Genomic DNA, 21744 nt, shown 5'->3' on the forward strand with positions numbered 1-21744 from the left:
AAGTATACAAACTTATGTACTTTGTTTTTTACTCCTGCTATGCTCTGTAAAGTGTCTAATACATGTATAACTGTGATTATCATCTCTTTAAACATATTATGCAGTGATATAAGGTGGTTTTAAGACAATGTGTAATCGTTCCTCCCCCCCCCCCCCTTTACATGTACTCTTGGTATCTTGTACATGTACTATGCTTATCATGCATACATGATTAATTTGTGATTCTTTCTTTGTTTTGTTTTGTGGCATACAGAGGGTGCTAGAATTCAATCTTAGGAAAGGTGTCCAATATTATAAAGGTAGTCATCTCTTCCATCATTGGAGAACCCCAGATGAGAAAAAGTGTGGTCTGACCTTCTACGGCCCTGCAGATGCAAGGGCTTTCGAAAAAGGATTTTCAAGAGCAGTTTCAGAATTACAAGAAGGTAAGAAGCAAGAACTTTGTAAAATTAAAAGAAAAGTGATATCGTTACCATTGCATGTCAGTCATGTGTTTGTGTGTGTACATGTAGGCATCTGCAAATAGCCCATTTGATCACATGATAAAGATGATATTTGCAAGTCTGAGTTGTGCACTTTGTGCACTGCCTACATTTGTAAGTGTTGCTTGAATAATGCCATTTTGCATCTCCCTAATACCTTTTTGTGCTGTATTCTATAGACTAGTCAAACCAGTGGCAGTTTTCAGAGTTATATTTTGGCCTATAGTACATGTATACTCTCTGACTTCTGTGCACTAAAGGGACCTGTGTAAAAATGGGGATTTTAATGTTTCAAGGAGCTTCTGGTGGGGATTGTCTGTGCAGCAAACATGTCAAGCTCTTACACATCCTCTGACCTAATCTGCCTGGAAGGAAGTGTCAATTAATGCCTTCTATCGCAGAGAAGGATGCTACTCATTTTGCAGCTCCGTACAGTCCGCAGAATGGCATTAATCATGCTAATTCTTCTGTGTGCACCAAATTACTCAATTGTCCCAGGAAAAAGCCATAGTGTAGTCAGTGATTAGCGCAAGTCCGTCCTGCCATTGAACTGAGGTCAGACACTTGCAAAATAACACAGGAAGCTTGTCTGTGAGACAAACATCAGGGAATGTCTATGATAGAGAAGCTCCATGAATATAGATAGTTACATTTACTTGTACCTGTGATGAAGAATAGCAGAAGTCACAGTGTATTGCCACATACATGTATTCCCTCTCAATTGCAAAGTTTCCAAATGCAAATTTGCACCAACATGTACAGTGGTCAGTTTTTCGCAATGTTAATGGTTCTGAGATGCATTTTCTCTTTTTTTTTTTTCCCCTCTGATAGAGGAACCCCAGACAACTGTAATATCATTTAAGTGCCCCTACATGTCTTCCATAGCAATAGTTTATGCATGCAATCTGTGTTTTTTGCCTGCTCTATAGGAATGTAGTTGTTTGTGAAAACAAATACTTGACATAACTTTGAAAGGGCATTGAGGCCAGAGAAGTCCAATTATTCAAATTTGTTATGGAACCAGTCTATTCTCAAAGAATTTTTTGGAGTGGGTGTGTCGGTGCAGGGATTGAATTCTATAGTATACAGCCTACTAACCAATGGCTGATAAAGGTAGTGGAAATATGACTGGCTAATCAGACAGTATATGACTAGACAGTAAAATGAACATGTCATGTGGCTAGAAATGAAAATAGCGATGATGTTAATCAAATTAGCGTGGGCTCATCTACGAATGTACACTGTATGCCCTGCTTGCCAAGAGTTATGCAATGCTAAGCGTAGCTTCTACTGAAATTGTACAAGCAGAACGTCATGGCACCTTTGGCAAAAATGGTGATTTTCCATTCTTGAATTTGTTTATAGCATCACTGTACCAAGGATCAATAAGGCCATATCAATTTGGAGACCCACTTACATTGTATCTTACAATTGATAGGGTGCCAAACACATGGTATTGAAAAGATGGGCGTAATATAGGTACAAACTTGAATGCCGTAGTCGTAATGTAAAAAATATGCCATAAATGATGCAGAATATATATCTGTGTTATTGACGTTTCAAACTTAAATGAACAAGTATTATTCGTAGAATGTGTGTTTTATGATACAAGTTGATTTGTACAGTTACGTACGTGTACAATAGCCCAGATCAATGTCTTCTTTTTGCCCAGAGGACTTTTTGATAATACACCACAATGGAGACCTGGCAGAATATTTTCAATGCAAAATTTTCCTGTACATTTGTCTGGGTGGTTTTTCAAAGAATAAGATGGACATTTTCATTACAGCAACTCAAAGAATCCAATGCATGTCTGTGTTCATTTAATTATGATACCAGAAAAATATGTTCACTTTCAATCTTCATTACCAATACCATGGTAAGCGATTATGGTTACAGTGTAGTGTCCTGAGCAGCAGTGTAGCTACCGGTATGCATTAATTGTTTTGAATGATGGAAGAGGGAGTGTATATACATTGTATGCAGTACAAGCAAACAGATATCAACCAAACTGTGATTTATTTCTTGTGTTCATTTAATTTTTGGAGTACGCATTTATATGATGCCACTCGATCACAGTTTTCTTGAGACTCTTGGTGAAATGCTTGACTTGGTTTGATGGCAAAGTCTGATTTTTTTAAAAATACTGCATTAAAAAAAAAATAAGGCATTTTTTTCTGGAAAATATTGTGTTTTTTTTTCTAAATGCTTTTTCTGTGCGGTCAATGTTTTTATGCCATTTTTTTTTTTTTTTTTTGGGGGGGGGGGTTCATGCTGTTTTAATATAAAAGCTGATAGTGAAATGGGCTAATGTCAAGAAATACTCTTCATTGAGGCAAACAGAATATGTGCAGCTGAAGGGAACTAATGTACGTATTACATGTAGTGTTGTTTCGTATGGGGCACTGTTCAATGATGTCAGCTAGTCATTTGGGGATTAACTTTCCCCCTGCCAATTGTCACTTCCTACTGTGAGGCCAGGCTGAGGCGTACCGTCGTCCTCTTCCCAAAGCATTTCCTGTGTTTCTCTGCACCGTCCTGACCAATAGATCATGTCATTAAGCTGCATAGCCAAGCCTGCAATGGCAATGTCGTACCACTGACACTGCCCTGCCCTTTTCATAAAAAACCTACTGCCTTCATAACCATCAAAGAGAAGAATTTGTGTCCTGAAATGGATTATGTTTATTTTTTTTTTTTGAAGTTGTTCAAACTGTTTAGATCAATGAATAGTTGCACTTCCTGAGGGATAAATGCATGGCCCCATGAAAAAATGAAGAAATGTTCAATTTATTGGATTAAAAATATTGTACGCTTGCAAAGAATCAGGTCACTTTTATCTTAACTTTAGAAACTGCATCTTGACAAAAACTGCATATTACATTTTTTTCATCCAGTTTGTAAGTCATTTGTGTACAAACTAAAATGATTTTAAACAGCCTACCTTCAAAAAACAATGGTTTTTTAATGAATACAATACTTTTGACTTTGCCTTCTTTAGTGAAAAAATAAGATTGAAAGGATGTAGGCCTACAGTGTATGCCTTAACTTGGGAGTATGATATCGTCTTGCATGTGTTATTTCAAGGTATGTTCTTTGTTCTTGTCGTTTGTTGTTGTCTCTGTGATCTTCAGAAGAAAGAAAAACTGAGATTTAATGGAAACTGAGAGTTAATGGTTTGGCATCAGTTAATCTGAAAAAAAAAAAACCCAACTACAAGTACAACTGTGAAGTTGAAATTCAAAATAGTATACTCCTTCATGCAGATTTAGTCAGGATTTGTTCTTCAATCTTCAGGGGAATCCTGTTATACAAAATTGTATATCAAGGTCATCAGTTTCCAACAAAATATACTGTACCTCGTTATAATACGAAAACCCTTGGTGTACAATTGTATCCGTACACTGGAAATATACCATTTTTGTATATGTACACCTTGTGAACATGCCCCGCCCTGTTCTGGGTATGGGTATGGGTGGAAAGCACCCCATTCTTATCCCTCAAATAACAGTTTCAAGTAAGGGGTGTTCCAAGTCATTCATACTTTTACAGACAATGACATCTTCCAAGCAATTCCATGGTCTCATAAATGCTTATTTCGACTTGATTTATTCAGGTGAGATAGAGTGGCAAATTGAAACTTATGATGACTAATAAATTTTTACATTTCAATCATTGGGAAATCTTTATTAGTATCATATGGAATGCTGTGATGGCTTCCATGTGTTTTTTTATCTCAAAATTATTCTCTCAATGATAGTTGTACAAAATATTGTCTTGATGCTGGTTGTTTTTGTACTTATTTCATCTATTTTTTTTTTTCAGAAATGTTTCCCTGTAAACTTTTTTTTACCAATTATTTCTTTCACATTATCATGAAAGAAATACGAAGCTTTGCAATATTTCCATTCTTAAAACTTGTTTTCTTTCTTTGCTATCCCTGCCAAGTGTACTGGGCTTATAGAAAACAACAACAGAAGTCTATCACACTTCAAGCAAAACAAAGAACAGGAAGTGGTGTGGGTTGAGCAGTAAAGCAAGGCTTTGTACATTATGAAATAGGCAACCACCAGCGAATCCAGGCAGACCAGCTCACTGCAGGTTCACTGTGAACAATAGAAATTTGGCTGGCTCCCTTTCTACAGCAGAAAATCCCCCTCTGCCTCCAACTCTTGTGGTCAGTGTTTTTGTTCCGACAGCCTTTTGTAAACTCAGGAAAACCATGATTAGGCGTTCGGCTCCAGTGAACCTGAGAGACATTCTTCTATGGAGCAGTGGGAAAAAAAATGGAAGCTATAGCTTTTGTCAGTGGATCCCCCCAAACAATGCTCACTCCCCAATGGAGGAAGCTTTATGAGCAGCCATGAAAGGTTTTATTGTGAGGGTTTAGCTTTTAAGAGTTGTCTGTCTGCTCTTTTTGTTTGGTAGCTGAAGCCTGTTAACTGTTTAAAGGTCTTGTGTAGATGATTGGATCTCGTTAGATACAAGCTCCCTGAAGTCTTTTGATACAAACAGGCATCTGCTAATAATATCTTCCCACAGCACAGAGCCAAAATAGGAACACCAGGTCAGCAGTTTCTGGAGAAATTTAAAATGTCATGCAGGAGTGTTTCATACAACTGAACACTGAATAGCAAAACTTTTTTGTGCTCTGTATGATTCAGAGAGTTTATCATTTAAATGTAGTAATGTAAAACAAAGACTAGTAACAGCACATCAATGCAATTAACATGCATTCCTGTGTATCTTGCATGACAGTTTACATTGCTTCATAGTTCAGAGGCTGTTCTTGAAGTGGAGCATATTGTTACAACTTGTATCAGTGTGTCTTTTTTTTTTCTTTTTTGTAGAAACATGGGTGTGGGGAGGGGGTATTCTTCACAACTGAAACTTGCCTATTATCTGTCAAAGTGGTATGCAGATGCAGGGCCTGCATTTCAGTTTCTTAGCAGCTTCATTGAAACCTGTATCATTTGTGTTTAACTGTTATCAAAAGCTGGGATGCAGTAAATGTATTCCTCACTTGATAGGGCCTACAGATTGAATGTAGAATACTAATACCCATTTGGCAGCTCAGAAATGTATCATCATAATTCATAGTATAACATTGGTGTTCAAATATGGATTACATTGAATAACTGGAAGATCCAGTACATAGCAATTTACGCTGAAATTTTCAAGGAGTGACACTGTACTCACTCACTTGTTTGTAAATGTCACTAAACAAGTAGGACCTATAGTAAGTCATATCAACCTGTCAATCTCTTCTGTTTTCAATCATACAAACTGTGCAGTTTCTGTTTACTAAAAAGCATGATTAGTACATACATTTATATGTGGTACTCTGCACAGAACATCGTATTTAAAAACTATGATGTTTTTTTGATTCATTGTGTTTGAAAACACAATGTCTCTGAAATCAATTTTGTGCTGAAATAAATATGTGCTCACTTGTACACAGATATCATATACCTGTGATTAGCAATGTAGATTCAGAGTGAAAGAGTGCAGAACTGATAGGAAGTACAGAAGGTCATTCCATGACAGAATAGGAAAAACAGAGTGCGAAGTATAGGCAGCATTGTTATTCTCTACTGCCGCAGCTCAGCACTGCACTTCCCCTACTTCATAAGTTCCATTCATATTACACGTGTGCATGCCGAATACTTTTTGCTGGAGATGCAGCAATCACAGAGGGGGCATATCAGCAGGGCCTTCATATTGTATGCCATTAGCATACACACACACACACACACACACACACACACGCATGTACATACAGAGTGTGCATACAAATTGTACTTCCAGCCTCCAATGCAGTGTATACAGAATGCAAGCTGCGGATACACACACACTGAGGCATAGAAGCCCTCAAATAAGAAAAAACTGAATAGCACTCTGTACGTATCGCGAGACACATACAGCGTTCAATGCCCTTTATTTTTTCTTCTTCCAAAGCTCCTTGAAAACATCTGACCGTCTTTTCACATACCGGTAAAAACCATTTTTCTTTTGGGCTGCACACATTATCAAACAAGTTCCGAAAAAAATTTCAGAAATATGTGCTTAAGCAGCCATGTATGCTTAATCATATTACTTTTTATGCTATGTACGAAAATAGGCAATAAAAAATACAAGTTTTGGAAACCATTTTATGTTTCTCACTTCAGGTTTTACTCAACCACATTTTAGTTAGTAAAAAAGTCATTAAATCAAAGAAAATATGACCTGTATGCAGTGTATGTACATGTAAGGGAATATCTTTCTTTCTTATCTTTAGGGCCTACATGTGTCTATTCTTGGATTTTATAAGTGGGGAAATGGCAAATATGGCAATATCTGTATCATGACATACAGTATCACATTGTATCCAATATTTACACACCGTACAATGACTATGTCGCAGCCTCACAGTTTGTTTGATGTGTTTTATAGTTCATAAGCAGTTGATAATAGTGGAAAATGATTACTATCTGTGGTGTAGCAGATTTTTTTGGTGAATCCTACAGACAATGTATCTAGGTCCTATATCTTGGCATTTTGGTGCAGGTAACATGAACTACTCAGTGGACTTGAGACAATTTCAATTTTTATGATGCGCGATGGAAAATTGTGGAGCTACAACACTGCTGTGATCATGAACACGACTGTATCAAGAGGGAGACAAAAAGAATGGAATTTCTTTTTTGATCAGTTTACTCCAGGTCAACATGTGTGACATAAAAACTTGTTCATACAGTCTCAAGGGATCAATGTCATTATGATTTAATGTTGTATATTAATGTGCACGTGAGAATGCATGCCTGTGTAATGATGGGCATCATTGCTTTTTATTTGTTTGTTTACTTGTGTGACTCTTTTCCATTTATTGATGTCTATAAATACTAAGTTTTAAATTTACAGCACTGTCTTTGACTGTATGTAAAAGACACTGTGTTTCCTGTGTGGTGGCTCAGTTTTAGAATTATTGAACTTTGCAGACTTATAGGGCTACAACTTGTACACGTAGATGCTCTGTATAATTGTGGGTCATCCCTTAGCGAGACCCAAATACATTGTAGTTCAGTGGAATTACTGCAATACCCAAATACCCTCTGGTCAGTACATACATGTGTACTACTCATATATATATTTTTTTTCTGTGACTGCAGCTATTTGTTTTTGTTCTGTTTTATTTAATAAGTTCATAATCTTTTTTTTTGTGTGTGTATGTGTGTGTATATATACAAATTGCCATTATCTATTGAACATTTAAAAAAAAAGAGAACTATGTTTTTTGTATCAATTTCAGGTGTCATCAGTTCTCAATGCTCATGCATGATTCAATGATCAAATAATTCTTGGGTAGTCCAAATATGACAAAAGTATTTTTGTCATGGTACATTCTCTCCCAAAAGATGATACATTTTGCATAAATCATGATGTTAAAAAAGGTTCATCTGTAAGTGTTTGCTGCAGACTTGTCTCTGCCATCAAACCCTTTGACCTCTGCATCAATTTTTGACTTTTACAATTGACAATCTGTCCTCCATACCAAAGCCACCAAAAAATATGTTCTCCAGAGATGGAATTACTGCGATACCCAATTAGCCCTCTTACAATGTATTTCCTGAAGAAATCCCCCCTTTTTTTGGGGGGGGGGGAATGAATAGTAGCGCATGGATAATATATCATTATTTTGCAGAAGTTAGAGGTTTGTGCAAGCTTTTCTCGGGCTGCTGATGTGGCCAGTACTTTCCTCAGTCATACAGGTCAAGGTGGCATGTTGGCAGTAGGAGGGTGAAACTAAGGGTCGTACCAAAAAGAGGTACTGAACTAGCAGTACCTCCTTAATCGCACTGCCTAGGAGTGTCTCATCTCATTGTATTAATGCTCTGAGCTGACTATCATACTGTGGCCACTGGTACTTTTGGCACAGAAGTGTTGAATCTTGAACAGGAATTACTGAGAGAGAGAAAGAGCTACAGTGTAGAAGAGATGTGCACATTGTATACAAGGCTATGTTTACTGAGCTGTCCAGCTTTAGTCAGGGCTGTTTCATTTAGGCCTGCTTTGAAAAGAGAGGAAGCATTAGACGGCATCATGGCATAATCCCCAGTCTGAATAAACTAAGACAGCATATAAAGGCACACAGTTCTACTGTAGTCTTGCAAAAATTATGGGCAGGAGTCATAAATTTTTAATCACATGAATTATGATTTCATTGTGACATTGAATGTCTTTCTGAAGTTCACTTATTCACAGAGTTATATCGATGCGTACTTTCTGGAGTTCAGTGAAATTCTGTAGGTGGTGTTGGATAAATGCCTGTGCACATGTGCTTTACTGAGCAACATTAATGGTATGTGAGGCATGTTTTCAGTGTAGTCCTGCCGATACATTTCTTTGTTTTGGTGTCTGTTTTTTTGAGAAACCAAATGCATTGCAGTCCATACGGGCATTTGAGAGTATTCCAGTGTGCGTTTGACACATTAGCTAGAACGCATACCAGTGAATGGAAATCTCCTTCCAGTTAGGGCAAATAAACTACCAGCCCCCTGTGTGCTTTTGCTCAGGTGCATACCTCAGATGTCAGAACTCTGGCTGCCTGCATTCTCTCTCAGCGACTTCTGTCTGCATTTTCCCCAATCCGATGAGAAAACAAGTCCAATAAAGCTCTGAAACAGGATGCATGTGGCCAAGTGAGGTTACAGGTCAGGAGAGAGGTCGTCGACGGCTTCCACATCTCTGATTTTCGCTCCAAAGTTTGCCAGTGGGGCCAGAGTTGCTTTGTTGGCATGGGAAGTTGACTTGCAGTTTCCTCATTTCTTTCCCTTTTTTTTTTCTCTCTCTCTCTCTTCTCTTTCTTCCGTTCTGTCTTTTTTCGTCTTTTTCCCCTTCTATTTCTCAGACTGCTACAAAGCCACATGCTGACTTGCCCAAGGTGACTGAATTCTTTGTTGGACAAGTGAAATGTTAAAGATGTTTTCCTGGCAGGAGATGTATTTGAACTATACCAACGTAAATTCATCTGAAAGATTAGAGAGATTACCTCAAAACAAAGCAAACATGAGAATAGAGCAATGACTATGGTGCAAAAGCGCTCTTAGCCTGTTACTGTACTTTTATGCTTTAGAACATGTTGCGAGATGCAGTATATAGGGCCTATGTACTGATTAACATGTATACTCCTACATAAGTAGCATTTAGTGGCATTGAATTTGTGTCATGTTTTATGGGCATTTGCAATGTAAAATTTAAATTGGCCATTACCAGAGCTCAGTATGAAGATAATGTATAGTTGGAATTTACATGCTTGTGGAAGATTAAAACCACTGAACACCATGTCTAGCAGACTAGAAAGTGAATTTAATAGAACAGTTCACTTTATGGTTTACTAAGAAATAAACCATAAAAGTAAGTCTCACCGGTAAATATTCCTCTCTTTCAGTCAATTTGTGCAGTGTTTAGTTCAACAAGGTTACTTACTCCTCAGTTGCATTTCCAGAATGAGCAGTTTTCCTCCTTCATTTTTTGTAATTTTTGTTCTTGAGGGTAATATATGCCTACAGATAAAGTGACAATTTCTCTCAGAAATTATGCTTTCAAAGTTCTGTGTAACTGAATTATTCTAACTTAATGTTAAAACAAGACTGTGTTGTGCTATTGTGAGATGACCATTATTGAGTAAATTGATTTTAGGAGCACACACTACGGTATGTAAAGACAGATTTGGCATGTTGTATAGCCTGTATGACTCGTGTGCGTGTTCTAAATCCCCTTTAAATTTGTACAGGGGTCTGCATGGAGTGGTAGAGTTTAGTTAGTCAGAATTGTCTTGTAGTTCACCAGTGGAAAAATGGGCACCATGTATCGTAACGCACACAACCACATGTCTCACCACAGTAACAAAGCTTAGTCACACCACTGCTTCATCACGCAGGAGTCCGCAGCGGAAATGTGATCATCGGTTATTGGGTAATGGTGATGCACTGAGGCTGATAAAACGTGCCTGCCCGCTCAGCCAGCCGGCAACAAGAGTGCAAGGGGCACATGCAGAGTACACCCGTGTTACACTGCAGACCTGTGTTCACTTCTTGTACGTGTACAGACTGTACTAAAGTACAGGCCTACGATGTAGTTTGTACATGCCTGCTGACTGATTAGTCTCATTCAAAGACTGTAGGGTGTGTGAGACAACTAACACTTTATAACCACAAGATACAGTTTGATTTGGTTCGGTTCACATACAAGTATGCAATTCAGTCTTGAACGATTACATTTATTTGTATCCCGTCTGTGTAACCTGTAGTCTGGTTCACTAAAAAGTTTCACTGCCTGACAGTGTCACTTTGACAGACCGTACAAGAATTCTAGGATACAAATGCCTCAGCAGTTGTGACTGGGATTGCTACTTCTGAATAGCATCTTATTTCCTGTCAATTGATAAAGTACACACCGGGCTTTTACCTTTTTTTTTTTTTGTGGTTTGTCTTCGTATATTATTGTGCTTTTTCATGATTAGCTTGGAAGTAATGCGGTACTTTCAGGGAGTAGTTCTTTTTAATCTACACTGTCTAGTCTTTGGTTGCTGTTGACACCAGAATCACATCTCTTGACAAATATGACTAAATCCCTCCTGATGTGATGATAAGAAACAAACATGATACTTACAGAAAATTTCAATGTCATTCAGTATTGTATTCTTATTTCTGGGAAAGACAAATTTTTTGATTCATGGCTTGGAAGTTATTTTACAAGCATTCAGAGTTATATGATTCGTGTGCTGAATGGAAAAAATCATGAACTGATGAAAACTCTTCTGGAATATTCACAAATGGAAAGAGGTTTAAGTGTAGTGAATATTACCATTTCATGGTTTTGGAAAGTCATAAGTACTTCCTATTTGGTCTTCACACAAATTCTCTTCTTAAATGTTGCTTGCATATTTATTTTGTGCTGTGTCCTGCCATGTGGGCCCCCCCCCCCCAAAAAAAAAACACAAAAAAAAAACAAAACAAAACAAAACAAAAAAACAAAAACAAAAACCAGACCAACAAAGGTTTTATATTTGACTGACATCTTGGTCTAAAATACAAGTTTGCTTGGAAATATGTGCAGAAAAGTTTTCAAATTCATATGGTTTGTGGGGGGGGGGGATATAATTGTAGGTTGCAGATGTAAAAGGGCATGATATTAACTGTTTTCTGTCACTCCATTATATAAATGTGCTTGATGTAATGCAGTCATTTGCAGGGACCCTTCCCTGCTTTTTGCCTATATCCTTTTTTTCCTTTTTTTTTTGTATTTAAACCAATCCCACTCTTCCTCCCACCCCGAGGGGAAAAATGTTTTGTCTCCAGGTTGAGAAGAACTGTAACCTCACTGCGTGATAATGCACAGTGAAATCCTCTGTGTCATGAATGGCCCCGTTTCCTTTGTGCAGTCGTACAATATTCAGACCAGAGCTCTCCATTTTGTGTGCTACCAAATGCATGATATTTGGGAATCGAGAGATCTGTGGAAATTTTGTGTTGTTATTGAGGCTTGCAGTGAGCCAGCCATTCATGACCACTCCCATTCATCAGCTAGAACCACATAAAGCTCAACATCCATATTACAGCATAGCCTATCTACATACAATGTACGTAACAAATGAAAGGTATTTTGAAGTTGTTGTTGTTTTTTTTTCCCCCTCTTTTTACCTATCAACATATGAGAAATAAAGCTCTGGCAGATTCTTCTGCCATTTTCAGTTCAGTGGTCTATGGAGTGAAGTGAAATTCTCTTATGTGAATCGGAATCAGAGTCACTTTTACATGCATGATGTTACAACAATGAGGGTGGATATGCTTGCATTAAGCTGTGACTGCACTGTGTGCTCTGTGAGAATTCATAATCCAGAAATGACGGGCACACGGAGGGAGAGGGGGATTGTGCATGCCATGCAAAGTCTCATTAGACTGCTCGTAAAATTACGGCAGTAATGTGGCGAGCAAACTGCATGCGAAGTGACGAGTAATTCACGAGCTGCGGGGTCCTGCAGTGACTGGATGGCAGGATTTCAGGCCAAGCCTGCCTGTACTAATTCTGTTAATCTCCCCATAAGTTAATTGTAGTGGCTGCAGTGGTTCGGAAGTTTTTCCCCCGGAGCGCTGGTAGATCACTGGATATTAGCCAAAGCTAACAAAATGGCTACTGGAATCAAAATACTTTATTCCACGGAAGCTTTCATATATCTCCCATCACCGCATTAGTCATGCAGTGAGACAGAATCTTGTATTTAATTTAATGTGGGTGTACATTGTACCTTGCATCAGCTATACAGTCTTGAAGAAGAAAAGCTAGTGTTCTTGTTCAGTGTGATATTTGTAGCCGCTCTCTAGAGTATGATAGGTATGAACTGCAGCTGCCATTTTTTTAATGCCCTGAAGTGCAATGTACTGTTAATGGTCACTATGCCAAAAAGCATTGAAGGTTCTTCCTCGTGTTTAAGTGTTGACTATTTTCTTTTTGTTCCATTTTGATATTTCCCATTTCAGCTGATTTAACAAAAATACTGTGCACAGGATGAGTTATTGTCTGTAATTCCAGTTTCTTATACTCTACATTTATATACCTTCATGTTTTTAGGCTGATACACTTGGCAAAAACAAAGTTGATTTAATGTGAGTTTGGCGGTATATAACATATTATGAAGGTTATGGAAATGTCTCTGTGACTTGTTTGCATGACACATACACTGTACATATGTTGTGCTTTGTAGGGAAAAAAAGATTTTGAAAAGGTACTCCTTATTCATAGCCCCTTAAATACAAGTTTATTTGGAATAAAGAACTTAAACTCATGTACTTACAGAAACAAAGACATTGTGATGTATATAGTTCACATATCAGACAGTGTGATTTAAAGTGTAAAAAATGTGTGTATTTTATGTGTGTCACATATGTATGGGTGAGAGAGGATATTGGGGGTGGGGGGGGGGGGTGGTATTTCCCAATACATACATGAATTGTGAGGTACAGTGTGTAAGCATATACATAGAATTAATGTATTGATTATACTTTGTGGCTTTCAGAAATGGCATGGGTTCTAAAATTTACATCATTGAATTAGGCCCTATAGCTTGCAATATTTGCACATAGAGGTTCAAGGTCAAGTAAGGTAAAATGTACTATTCTTATCCATGCATTTGATAGTATTCTGCAGAGAACAGTCACACACACACACACACACACATATGTATGTACGTATATATGCATATGTGTATATATATATATTTATTATATATATATATATATATTTTTTTTTTTTGGGGGGGGGGGGGGAATCAATGCAGGAAGTTATGAATAGTAGGGGGCCAACAAAGGTGATGCTGTTTTATCTTCTTCCAGTAGGTGCTATAAATCATCCTGCTTGTCAACATGAGCTCTGAGTCTTTATTAGACTACATATGAGAATGGTGTCAACATTCCTCACTGTGCATCACCTACACTGAATGCAGTACCTCCCCCCCCCCCCCCCCTTCTTGTAATCTCTTTACCAGGTAAATGTCTGTATCCTTGCACATGCAGTTCAGGTTTGACTCAAAGAAAACTGAGCACTATAGATATGTCATGTTAGTCTGTAATTACATAGTTACTTAGTCAAGCAGCTTGATTATTTTCTGGCCTCTCTTTGCTTTCAAGAGCAAGTTTAGCAAATAGATTATTTTTATTTTATACAGTATTTGTCTCCCCTGTGTACACACACTACACATGTAGGCCTAATTATATCATGATTATCCTTTTCATGTTGATGTGTGAATTATTCAAACGTGTAATGCATGCTTTATAATTCACTCTGAATGCCAGTTGCATACAAATAGTCAATATGTAACTTTGGGCGAGGCAACCATTAGAACTTACATCATTGGTTGAGTGTGTGGTTGTGGTGTGTGGCATTGCTAAACTGTGATGCATGATAGCAAACAAAACATTTGATGGGTTTAGAATGATAAGCCTATCATTGATTAATACCTCCTTTGCCATAATACACACGCATCAAATATTTCATCCACTTTTTGTAGTGACTGCACTTTTGCTCTGTTTCCCTGATTCACATGTGCACACAGGCACATTCAAACAAATACACTCAGTAGAAATACCAGTCTTGTGCATTGATTTGACTTACTGCCATTTATGGTCCGTAAAATGTTTGGAGATGGTTTTTCGATTTTTCTTCAGGTGACTTGGATATGCCCACAAAAAACAAAAACAAAAATAAATACCAAACCCTAATCTTCCAAACCATGATTCTGTTGATGACATCATCTGTCAATCACTGCTTAAGTACCAATATGACTAACAAAAGTGATTGGAATGCACCTTCCCCTAAACTGAGCATAACTGGCAATGCCTTTCGTTAATCTTATCAGTGACATGGAAACATGACAAGTCAACATGCATTCGCATTGCAACAGGTCCTTCAGGGTGAAACACCCCTGTGTTTGTGAATGGCCTGTACAGTACGTACATGATGCAGGCACTTTGTGTAAAGTTTGTATTCAGATTTTTTTTTTTGGTTGTTGTTGTCTTGTTCAGTGAATAATTATGGCAAGTAAAGTGTCATCATAGTCACTTGGTTCATATTCATCATTGTTCTGAATTTATCCCACTTTTAAAATTAGTACTTCTATTCTGTTCTGAAATTTGGAGAAGGATGTCAGCCTATCAGTTAGAATAGAATAGAAAAAAGAAAGAAAGATGATGATTGAACTGCACTAAGAGAACTCTTCTAACCACTCCCCCATGGCCGGTGAAAAAGAATGAATGTACTTTGTTATCATACGCTATTGTATATTGTACTATGGGGATAGTCGTTATGCATTTGAAGTGTAAATCCATGCCAGAAGACAGTGACGTACACCGTGTTCGTAATGCAATGCTTCCTTTCCTTCCGACTTGTGGTTCAATGTCGAGATTTTGCTGACTGTAATGAGGAGGAAAGGTTGCAATTCATGTTTGTGCACTGTTGCACCTCATCAAGTCTGCCTTGTGGCACATCACCTGGCCCTGACAAGCCTATCCTCTAGGGTCAGCCTCAGTAAACATCTCTGCACATTTCTCTCTCTCTCTACCATCTACTCCAGGTTCTTCCAGTGAATCATCCTATGGGCCTGATGACAGCGAGCTCGACGAAGACGGTTTTGTAAGTATCTCAAGATTGCCCACGTAGACATTTCTGCACGTATGTTGCGCTCAAAATGAGTCACTCTCCAAGTTGTGGTGAGAAAGAGTATGGTGCACTTTCACTCAGCAGACAAAAGTCGGTCCAGGTTGACCCAATCTGCACATTTAACTCTAATTCACATTGAGTGAAATGATGCAGAAAAAAATACATGATATAAGCAATAAGAAAACATTCACTGAGGATATGCATGAGTTAAAACAGTTGCGTACATGCATCACAAATATTGTGTTTAAAGAACATATTTTGAGCAGATGAACAGTTTTCCCATCAATGATAAAGCTATTATGTCATTTCCACTATGTAAATGTATATTGGAGTGATATACAGTGTTTGTGAATGTTGGAGTGATAGCCATCCACCTGTAGAGCTCTCATCACAAGGCTACATTGCTGCGAGGATTATCTTTATTACAGGTGGTATGTAAACTACCAATTCTTTGAATGCAAAATTACTTCAAAATGAGCCTGTGAGATTGAATATTTTAACATACTTGAGTAATAGCCTTGCCTTTTCACTAATGTTTCAAGATTGAATACTTTGATGTACTGAGTTAAAACTTTATCATTTTTTCTCATCTTATTTCTTCAGCGTTGTGTGGACCCTCTCTTGTCAGGGGATTGTGTTCACCATGACTACCAGAACACACCGAGCACTTGTGTTGGACCCAAAGATGGAGGAGGCAAACTTCTCAAAGACATTCTAACTCAACCAGCGAATAGAGACTACTGTATACCGGAAACACCTATACATATCCCCATAACAATCAGGGCCATTTGCACATGGTCCATTATGTCTCGCGGAAAAGGGACGATCGAAGACCCATGCACAGCGTGAAATACCCACATGAAGGTTCATGGGTGAAAACGGCCACGGAGTGGCATCCGATCAAGAAGGACTTATCGCAGGACCAATTCAAAGACTCTTATGTAAAGATTGTCAAAAAGCCACAAAGTATTCATGATTACAGCTACCCTACCATACCACCCAGCCGCGATGGGGACGACTTGAAGAAGCCACACGCCTTAGCCAAGGTGGTGACCCAGCAGCCACCCCCCTCGCCCCCCAAGAAGCTGGCGCAGAAAATGAACAAATACCGGGAGCAGGCGCAGTGTCTGCACTGTAGTCAATACTTTGATGTGGAATCAAACCGGAGAGGGGACTGTCCGGAGGCGCCCGACGATGTCTCGTACTGTATTAACCGCTGCACTTGTCTCTGTGTGGCGCAGTGTATGTTATATCACTGTATGTCAAACTCTGATGGGGACTTCCCTTCCCCATGTTCTTGTGACACCAGCGACGGCATCTTCTGCCAGCGATGGTTGGGGCTTGGGGCCCTCTCCTTCTTGGTGCCCTGCCTGTGGTGCTACCCTCCTCTCAAGTGCTGCCACTGGCTCGGCACAAAGTGCGGCTGCTGTGGCGGTAGGCACAAAGCGAAGTGACTTATGGAACGCCAGAGAATGAGAGCGAGAGAGAGCGAGAACGTGTGGAGAGGATGAAAACTTGTTTTGCCATAATGCTGCCATATGTTTTACTCTGTCATCTGGATCTGCATTGAGGACCAGGAATGCGTGCACATGCCAAGATATGTTGGAATGTGCATGCCAACCAAGCAGGGAGATGCTGTGTTTGTACTTTGTGGAACACATCATCAGCTGTGAAAGACAATCTGTAAAGCTACGGATATCAATGTAACCATTGACATTATATATATTTCATCTAAATGATATACTTTTAATTGTAAACATGAAAATATCCATATTTTTATATTTTTATCCAAATTATTATGTAACTTGTGATTTTATTTTTTTGAATGTTGGTGAGTCTAAGTGGAAGAAGGGTATCTTTCAGTGTATGCTTTTAACCTTCCTCGTAGGCCATAGATACGAGTGTCTTTCACAGCTGACTTACGGCTGGTTGAGGGCAAGTAATACCCAGACAGAAAATTGTTTTCAGGTATCATGAAGAAATGATCATACCGAGATGATCTCTTTGCGTGGTGTTGGCCCGTGAGGGTCACGCCTGGAAGGGGAACAATCCTGGTATGTGCACATGCAGGAAGAGGGTCTGCAGAAGGGAAAGAAAGCCTGTTATATGATATTGTGTGTGGTGTGTTTTTGGGGGTGTTTGTGCCGGCGTGTGTGTGTGCATGTTTGTGTGTTAGCATGACTGCAGGGACATGAGAGTATGTGTTTTGTTTTGTTTTTTTCCTGTGACAGACTGTACTATAATGATGATCTCACTATGCTCCGTTCATTTAAAATGTTTATGCAAATCGCATTGAATTGAGAGAAGTTCGTAAGAAAAGAAAAGAAGAAAAAAATCACAGTGGTGTCAGCCTTGCCAATGGATATTGTGTGATTGGCATTCCTCACTGCTATAACAGTACTTCATGTTGACCATTTGAATAATGGTTTACATTTTCTTGTTAGTTTAAAGCAATCTCTTCTTTTCCCTGTACTCTCTCCTAGAAAATCACTTTCAAAACCTATGAAAGTAGACATTGCAGTAGATGCTGCTATTGATTATGACATCCACCAAGGCAAATGTATGGTAGTTTACTGGTCAGAACGTGTTAGCTAACAACATATACTCGACAATAGACTAAAAGCTTGGCACCCTTTTTGGTAAGCTCAGTGCTCTATGAGTTGAGATTTATGGGTGCATGTAGCTGAAAGGGACGCTCAAGCATAAGTTTCCAACAAGGCCGAATGAACTTTTTAGCAGGGCGGGGGAGGGGGATAGGATGATATTTGTACTCATCAATCATTGATCATCAAAGAATGGGTAACATTACTAACATTTAACTTCCTCCATGAGTGTCAATTTTCTTTTTATTTCCGTTGTTTCACATTCCATAACAGTTTACATGATACCCCCGGCTTCATGAAAAAAAAAGAAGAAAGTTAACTCTGTTGTAAGTGAACAAATAATGTGCCTCAGAAGAAAAGGATACTTACGTGTTCTGAGCTATTGCAAGGAATTATTTGTTTCTTCCAGCAGTTTGCGTGCAAATACTGGTATCACCATTTTAGAAGCAGCAGAGTGTGTGTCATCTGTGAAGTGATTGAAGTTATAACCACTTTGTTTCTCAATGGATGATCCCAAGTTTGCAATGGTACTGCAGTATCTGAGTCAAGAGATTACGTGCTAAAGAGTGATGAATTTTGACCGATGCAGATTTTGTATAGATCTGTTTTCTGTAGCAACAATACAACACTGTGACTGAGAATGTTGGCAAGAACTCTGCCAAGTCATTGCAAAAGAAAATTAAGAATGAAAGCCTTATTGTTATTGGAAAACCTTCCCTATACCTTGAGGTTCTATCAAAAAATAGCACTCAGCCCCACAACATTACAGTGTATGTGTCCAGTGTAAAGCTGAGATTGTCAGTGGATGTACATAGCTGTTACAATTGAAATTTTCTGTGACTTGCTTTTGACTACATAGGGTATTGTTCAAACACTAAGAAAGTAAAGAAATTGACACTTTTGACCATAAATTGGAAGTTATGGCAGCATTATCTCATATGATGTCATCATTCACGAGCAACAATGACAGAACCAATTTTCCTTGTTTGAGACCCCCCATGGTGTTTTTGCAAATGTGGCCGACTTCCTTAATGAAATAAAAATTAGGTCATGTCTGGAGTCCCTGTGTGATTTAGAGTAGAATAATGTAGAAACCTATTTTTCCTTCCTGTTACCCTCACATCCTGCTCTCTTATTTCCATTACAATCCAGTCGTTTTCTGTGAATTGATGATGTCCCCCCCCCCCCTTTTCTTAAATAATCATTTGCAACTGGTAGCTTGACATATGTGCATTTGAATGTGACAGTGAAATTTTTCTTTTGGTTTGGACTCCATGCACTAGGCATGGCATGCTTACACAGTGCTTGGGAGCAGGTAACAAGGTTGCATTGTACTAACAGTCCATGAAAGGGAACACACTTTATACTAAAAACAAGAAGCAGATACTGATGAATGTTGGACTTCAACTGCCCCTTCTTTGATGATGCACAAATGGTGTCTTGGGATATGGTTGTATGCAGACTTGAGACTTTGCTAGCTGAACTTGTCAATGTGATTTAACACGAAAAGAAAGCTTGATTTATTCATAACTAAAGGGAGACTTGACTTGGTAATGTAGATCGTAAAGATGTGTTATAAGGTCTTTGAGTGGAGCACTTTCTCAAGGTTCCTGTAAGGGGTTATATTGGCCGTCCATAAACAGGATGGAAAGGTTTCATGAGTGAATTGTGCTTACATGTAAAGGTGCCCTACCATAACATTTAAACTGACTTAACTCTGCAAGATTGTACCTTATACACCTTTTAAATGCAAACTGTAGTTAACACGTAGTGTCACTTGTAAAGTTATGTGTGCCCAGTTTGGTTTCAAAGATCATCATCTGTTACATGGATTAGATTTGTAAAATTAAGACAACTCTGGTACATCACTCATAATAACAAACAGCTGGTGCTGTGAGCTACCAGTTAAAAACCAGAAGGACATTATTGCCAGAATACAGTTCTTATGGAGTCAACCCCTTCTGCTATTGTGTGACACAAAACAGGTTTAGAGAAGTTGTTGTAAGCTGATGACATTGTATTTGTATCACATGGTTCTGTAGATCCTCTAGTCAATGTCCGGAGGAAAGGAGTCGTATTTCAACCAGGTTTCTGTGCATGCATGTTTCTATCCAGTACCTCGTGATATGTTTCTTCAATCTATAAAATACTGTCCTCACCCATGCATGTTGCAAAGGGGGTGAGAAATAATTTACTCTGTAATACATTAAGATAATATGACAAAAATGATCATGCTGGATCATTCTTTGCTCCGTTTTGTTTTTGTTATCATTTTGCTTTTCGTTGCCCGCTTACATCATTGCATTCTTTATGCATTTATCGTGAAGTATAACTCTGAGCTGATAAACTCACTTGTTGATGGAGATGCAGCCAAGGTTTAGAGGCATCCGTTAGAGAAAACATTGATATCGCTTCACGTCAGCACAGCAAATTGCAAGGACGCAGATAGTACTTTGAGAAAAAATTTTGTCAATTATTGGGGGGGGGGGGGGGAATATCACTGATTGAAAATAGAGAGGGACAAACTCAGCATTTTGGCATACACAGTCATGTAGTACAAGTATGGTGAGTGAAGGTTCGTCAAATGCCAAACTCGCAAGCAGCTCGCTTTATCCAAATAGCACCTTCACTTAGGATGCGAAAATCTCAAAAGGGCAACAGTCAGTGGTGTGATTTGCAGATGACAATTCTTCTGCGTCTTTGAAGAAGAGGGTCGTTTTCATGTTTTTCTTTCTTTTCTGTTTGGTCAGTTATTGGTCAGTTAATTAGTTATGCACAGTGCCTCGGTGTGAATACTTCCTTCATGAGCCTCCATATATTAATACCGGTGCAGGAGATTACATAACAGGTGAAACGACGCGTGGTTAATGCGGAGGGCAAGTTGCAGAGGTCTAGTGCAAAGTATTTAGCATACAACTCGTGAAAAATGCAGCCTCTCTCTCTCTCTCTCTCTCTTTCTCTAGTTGTAAATTGAATTAAAAAAGGCCAAGATGGCAAACCTGTACGAAGGGCAGGATGGTTTGTAATGCTGCTTGCTAACCCCAATGGGTGATGGTGCTTTTGACTTGTATCAGTACGGGGTACATATAAAATGCCAATGCGTATAATTACTGAGCCTTGCAACTTAACACAACATGTAATCACATAATGTATTAATTTAGTTTCATTTTGTTTTTTCTGTTTTGTTTTTATTCTTTTCATGGAGCTGAAGACAAAGTATGAACAAATGAAAGATACTTTGTGTATTTCATATTCTGTCTATGAGATAATGTTCCATTTACATTTTGTAGTACCATGGGAATGGACCAGTGACAAGGTGTATGCATTCACAATGTTACTCATTTATAAAGATATTTCTCTGTGTTTTGTTATGTTTTATTTCTTGCATATGATGATAAATTACTATGCTCCATGCTGAATGTAAACTCCTGCACCATACCTTCATTGTTGTGTATGGTGGGAAA

General features: G+C 38.5%; 1 protein-coding gene across 1 annotated transcript in view; it reads left to right on the forward strand.

Moving 5' to 3' along the window:
• LOC139738231 (sprouty-related, EVH1 domain-containing protein 2-like) overlaps positions 1-20770 on the forward strand; it is a 32965-nt gene extending 12195 nt beyond the window's left edge. Inside the window, 4 exon segments of the mRNA XM_071648887.1 lie at positions 254-425; positions 15592-15650; positions 16281-16424; positions 16427-20770. Of these exon segments, the coding sequence (XP_071504988.1) occupies positions 254-425; positions 15592-15650; positions 16281-16424; positions 16427-17131 (1080 nt within the window). The 3' untranslated portion in view covers positions 17132-20770.
• Positions 20771-21744: the final 974 nt, after the last annotated feature.

This window comes from Diadema antillarum, unplaced genomic scaffold, assembly GCF_040938485.1.
Source record: "Diadema antillarum isolate AM-2024a unplaced genomic scaffold, OU_Dant_1.0 seq00000731_RagTag, whole genome shotgun sequence".
Classification (NCBI taxonomy): Eukaryota; Metazoa; Echinodermata; class Echinoidea; order Diadematoida; family Diadematidae; genus Diadema; species Diadema antillarum.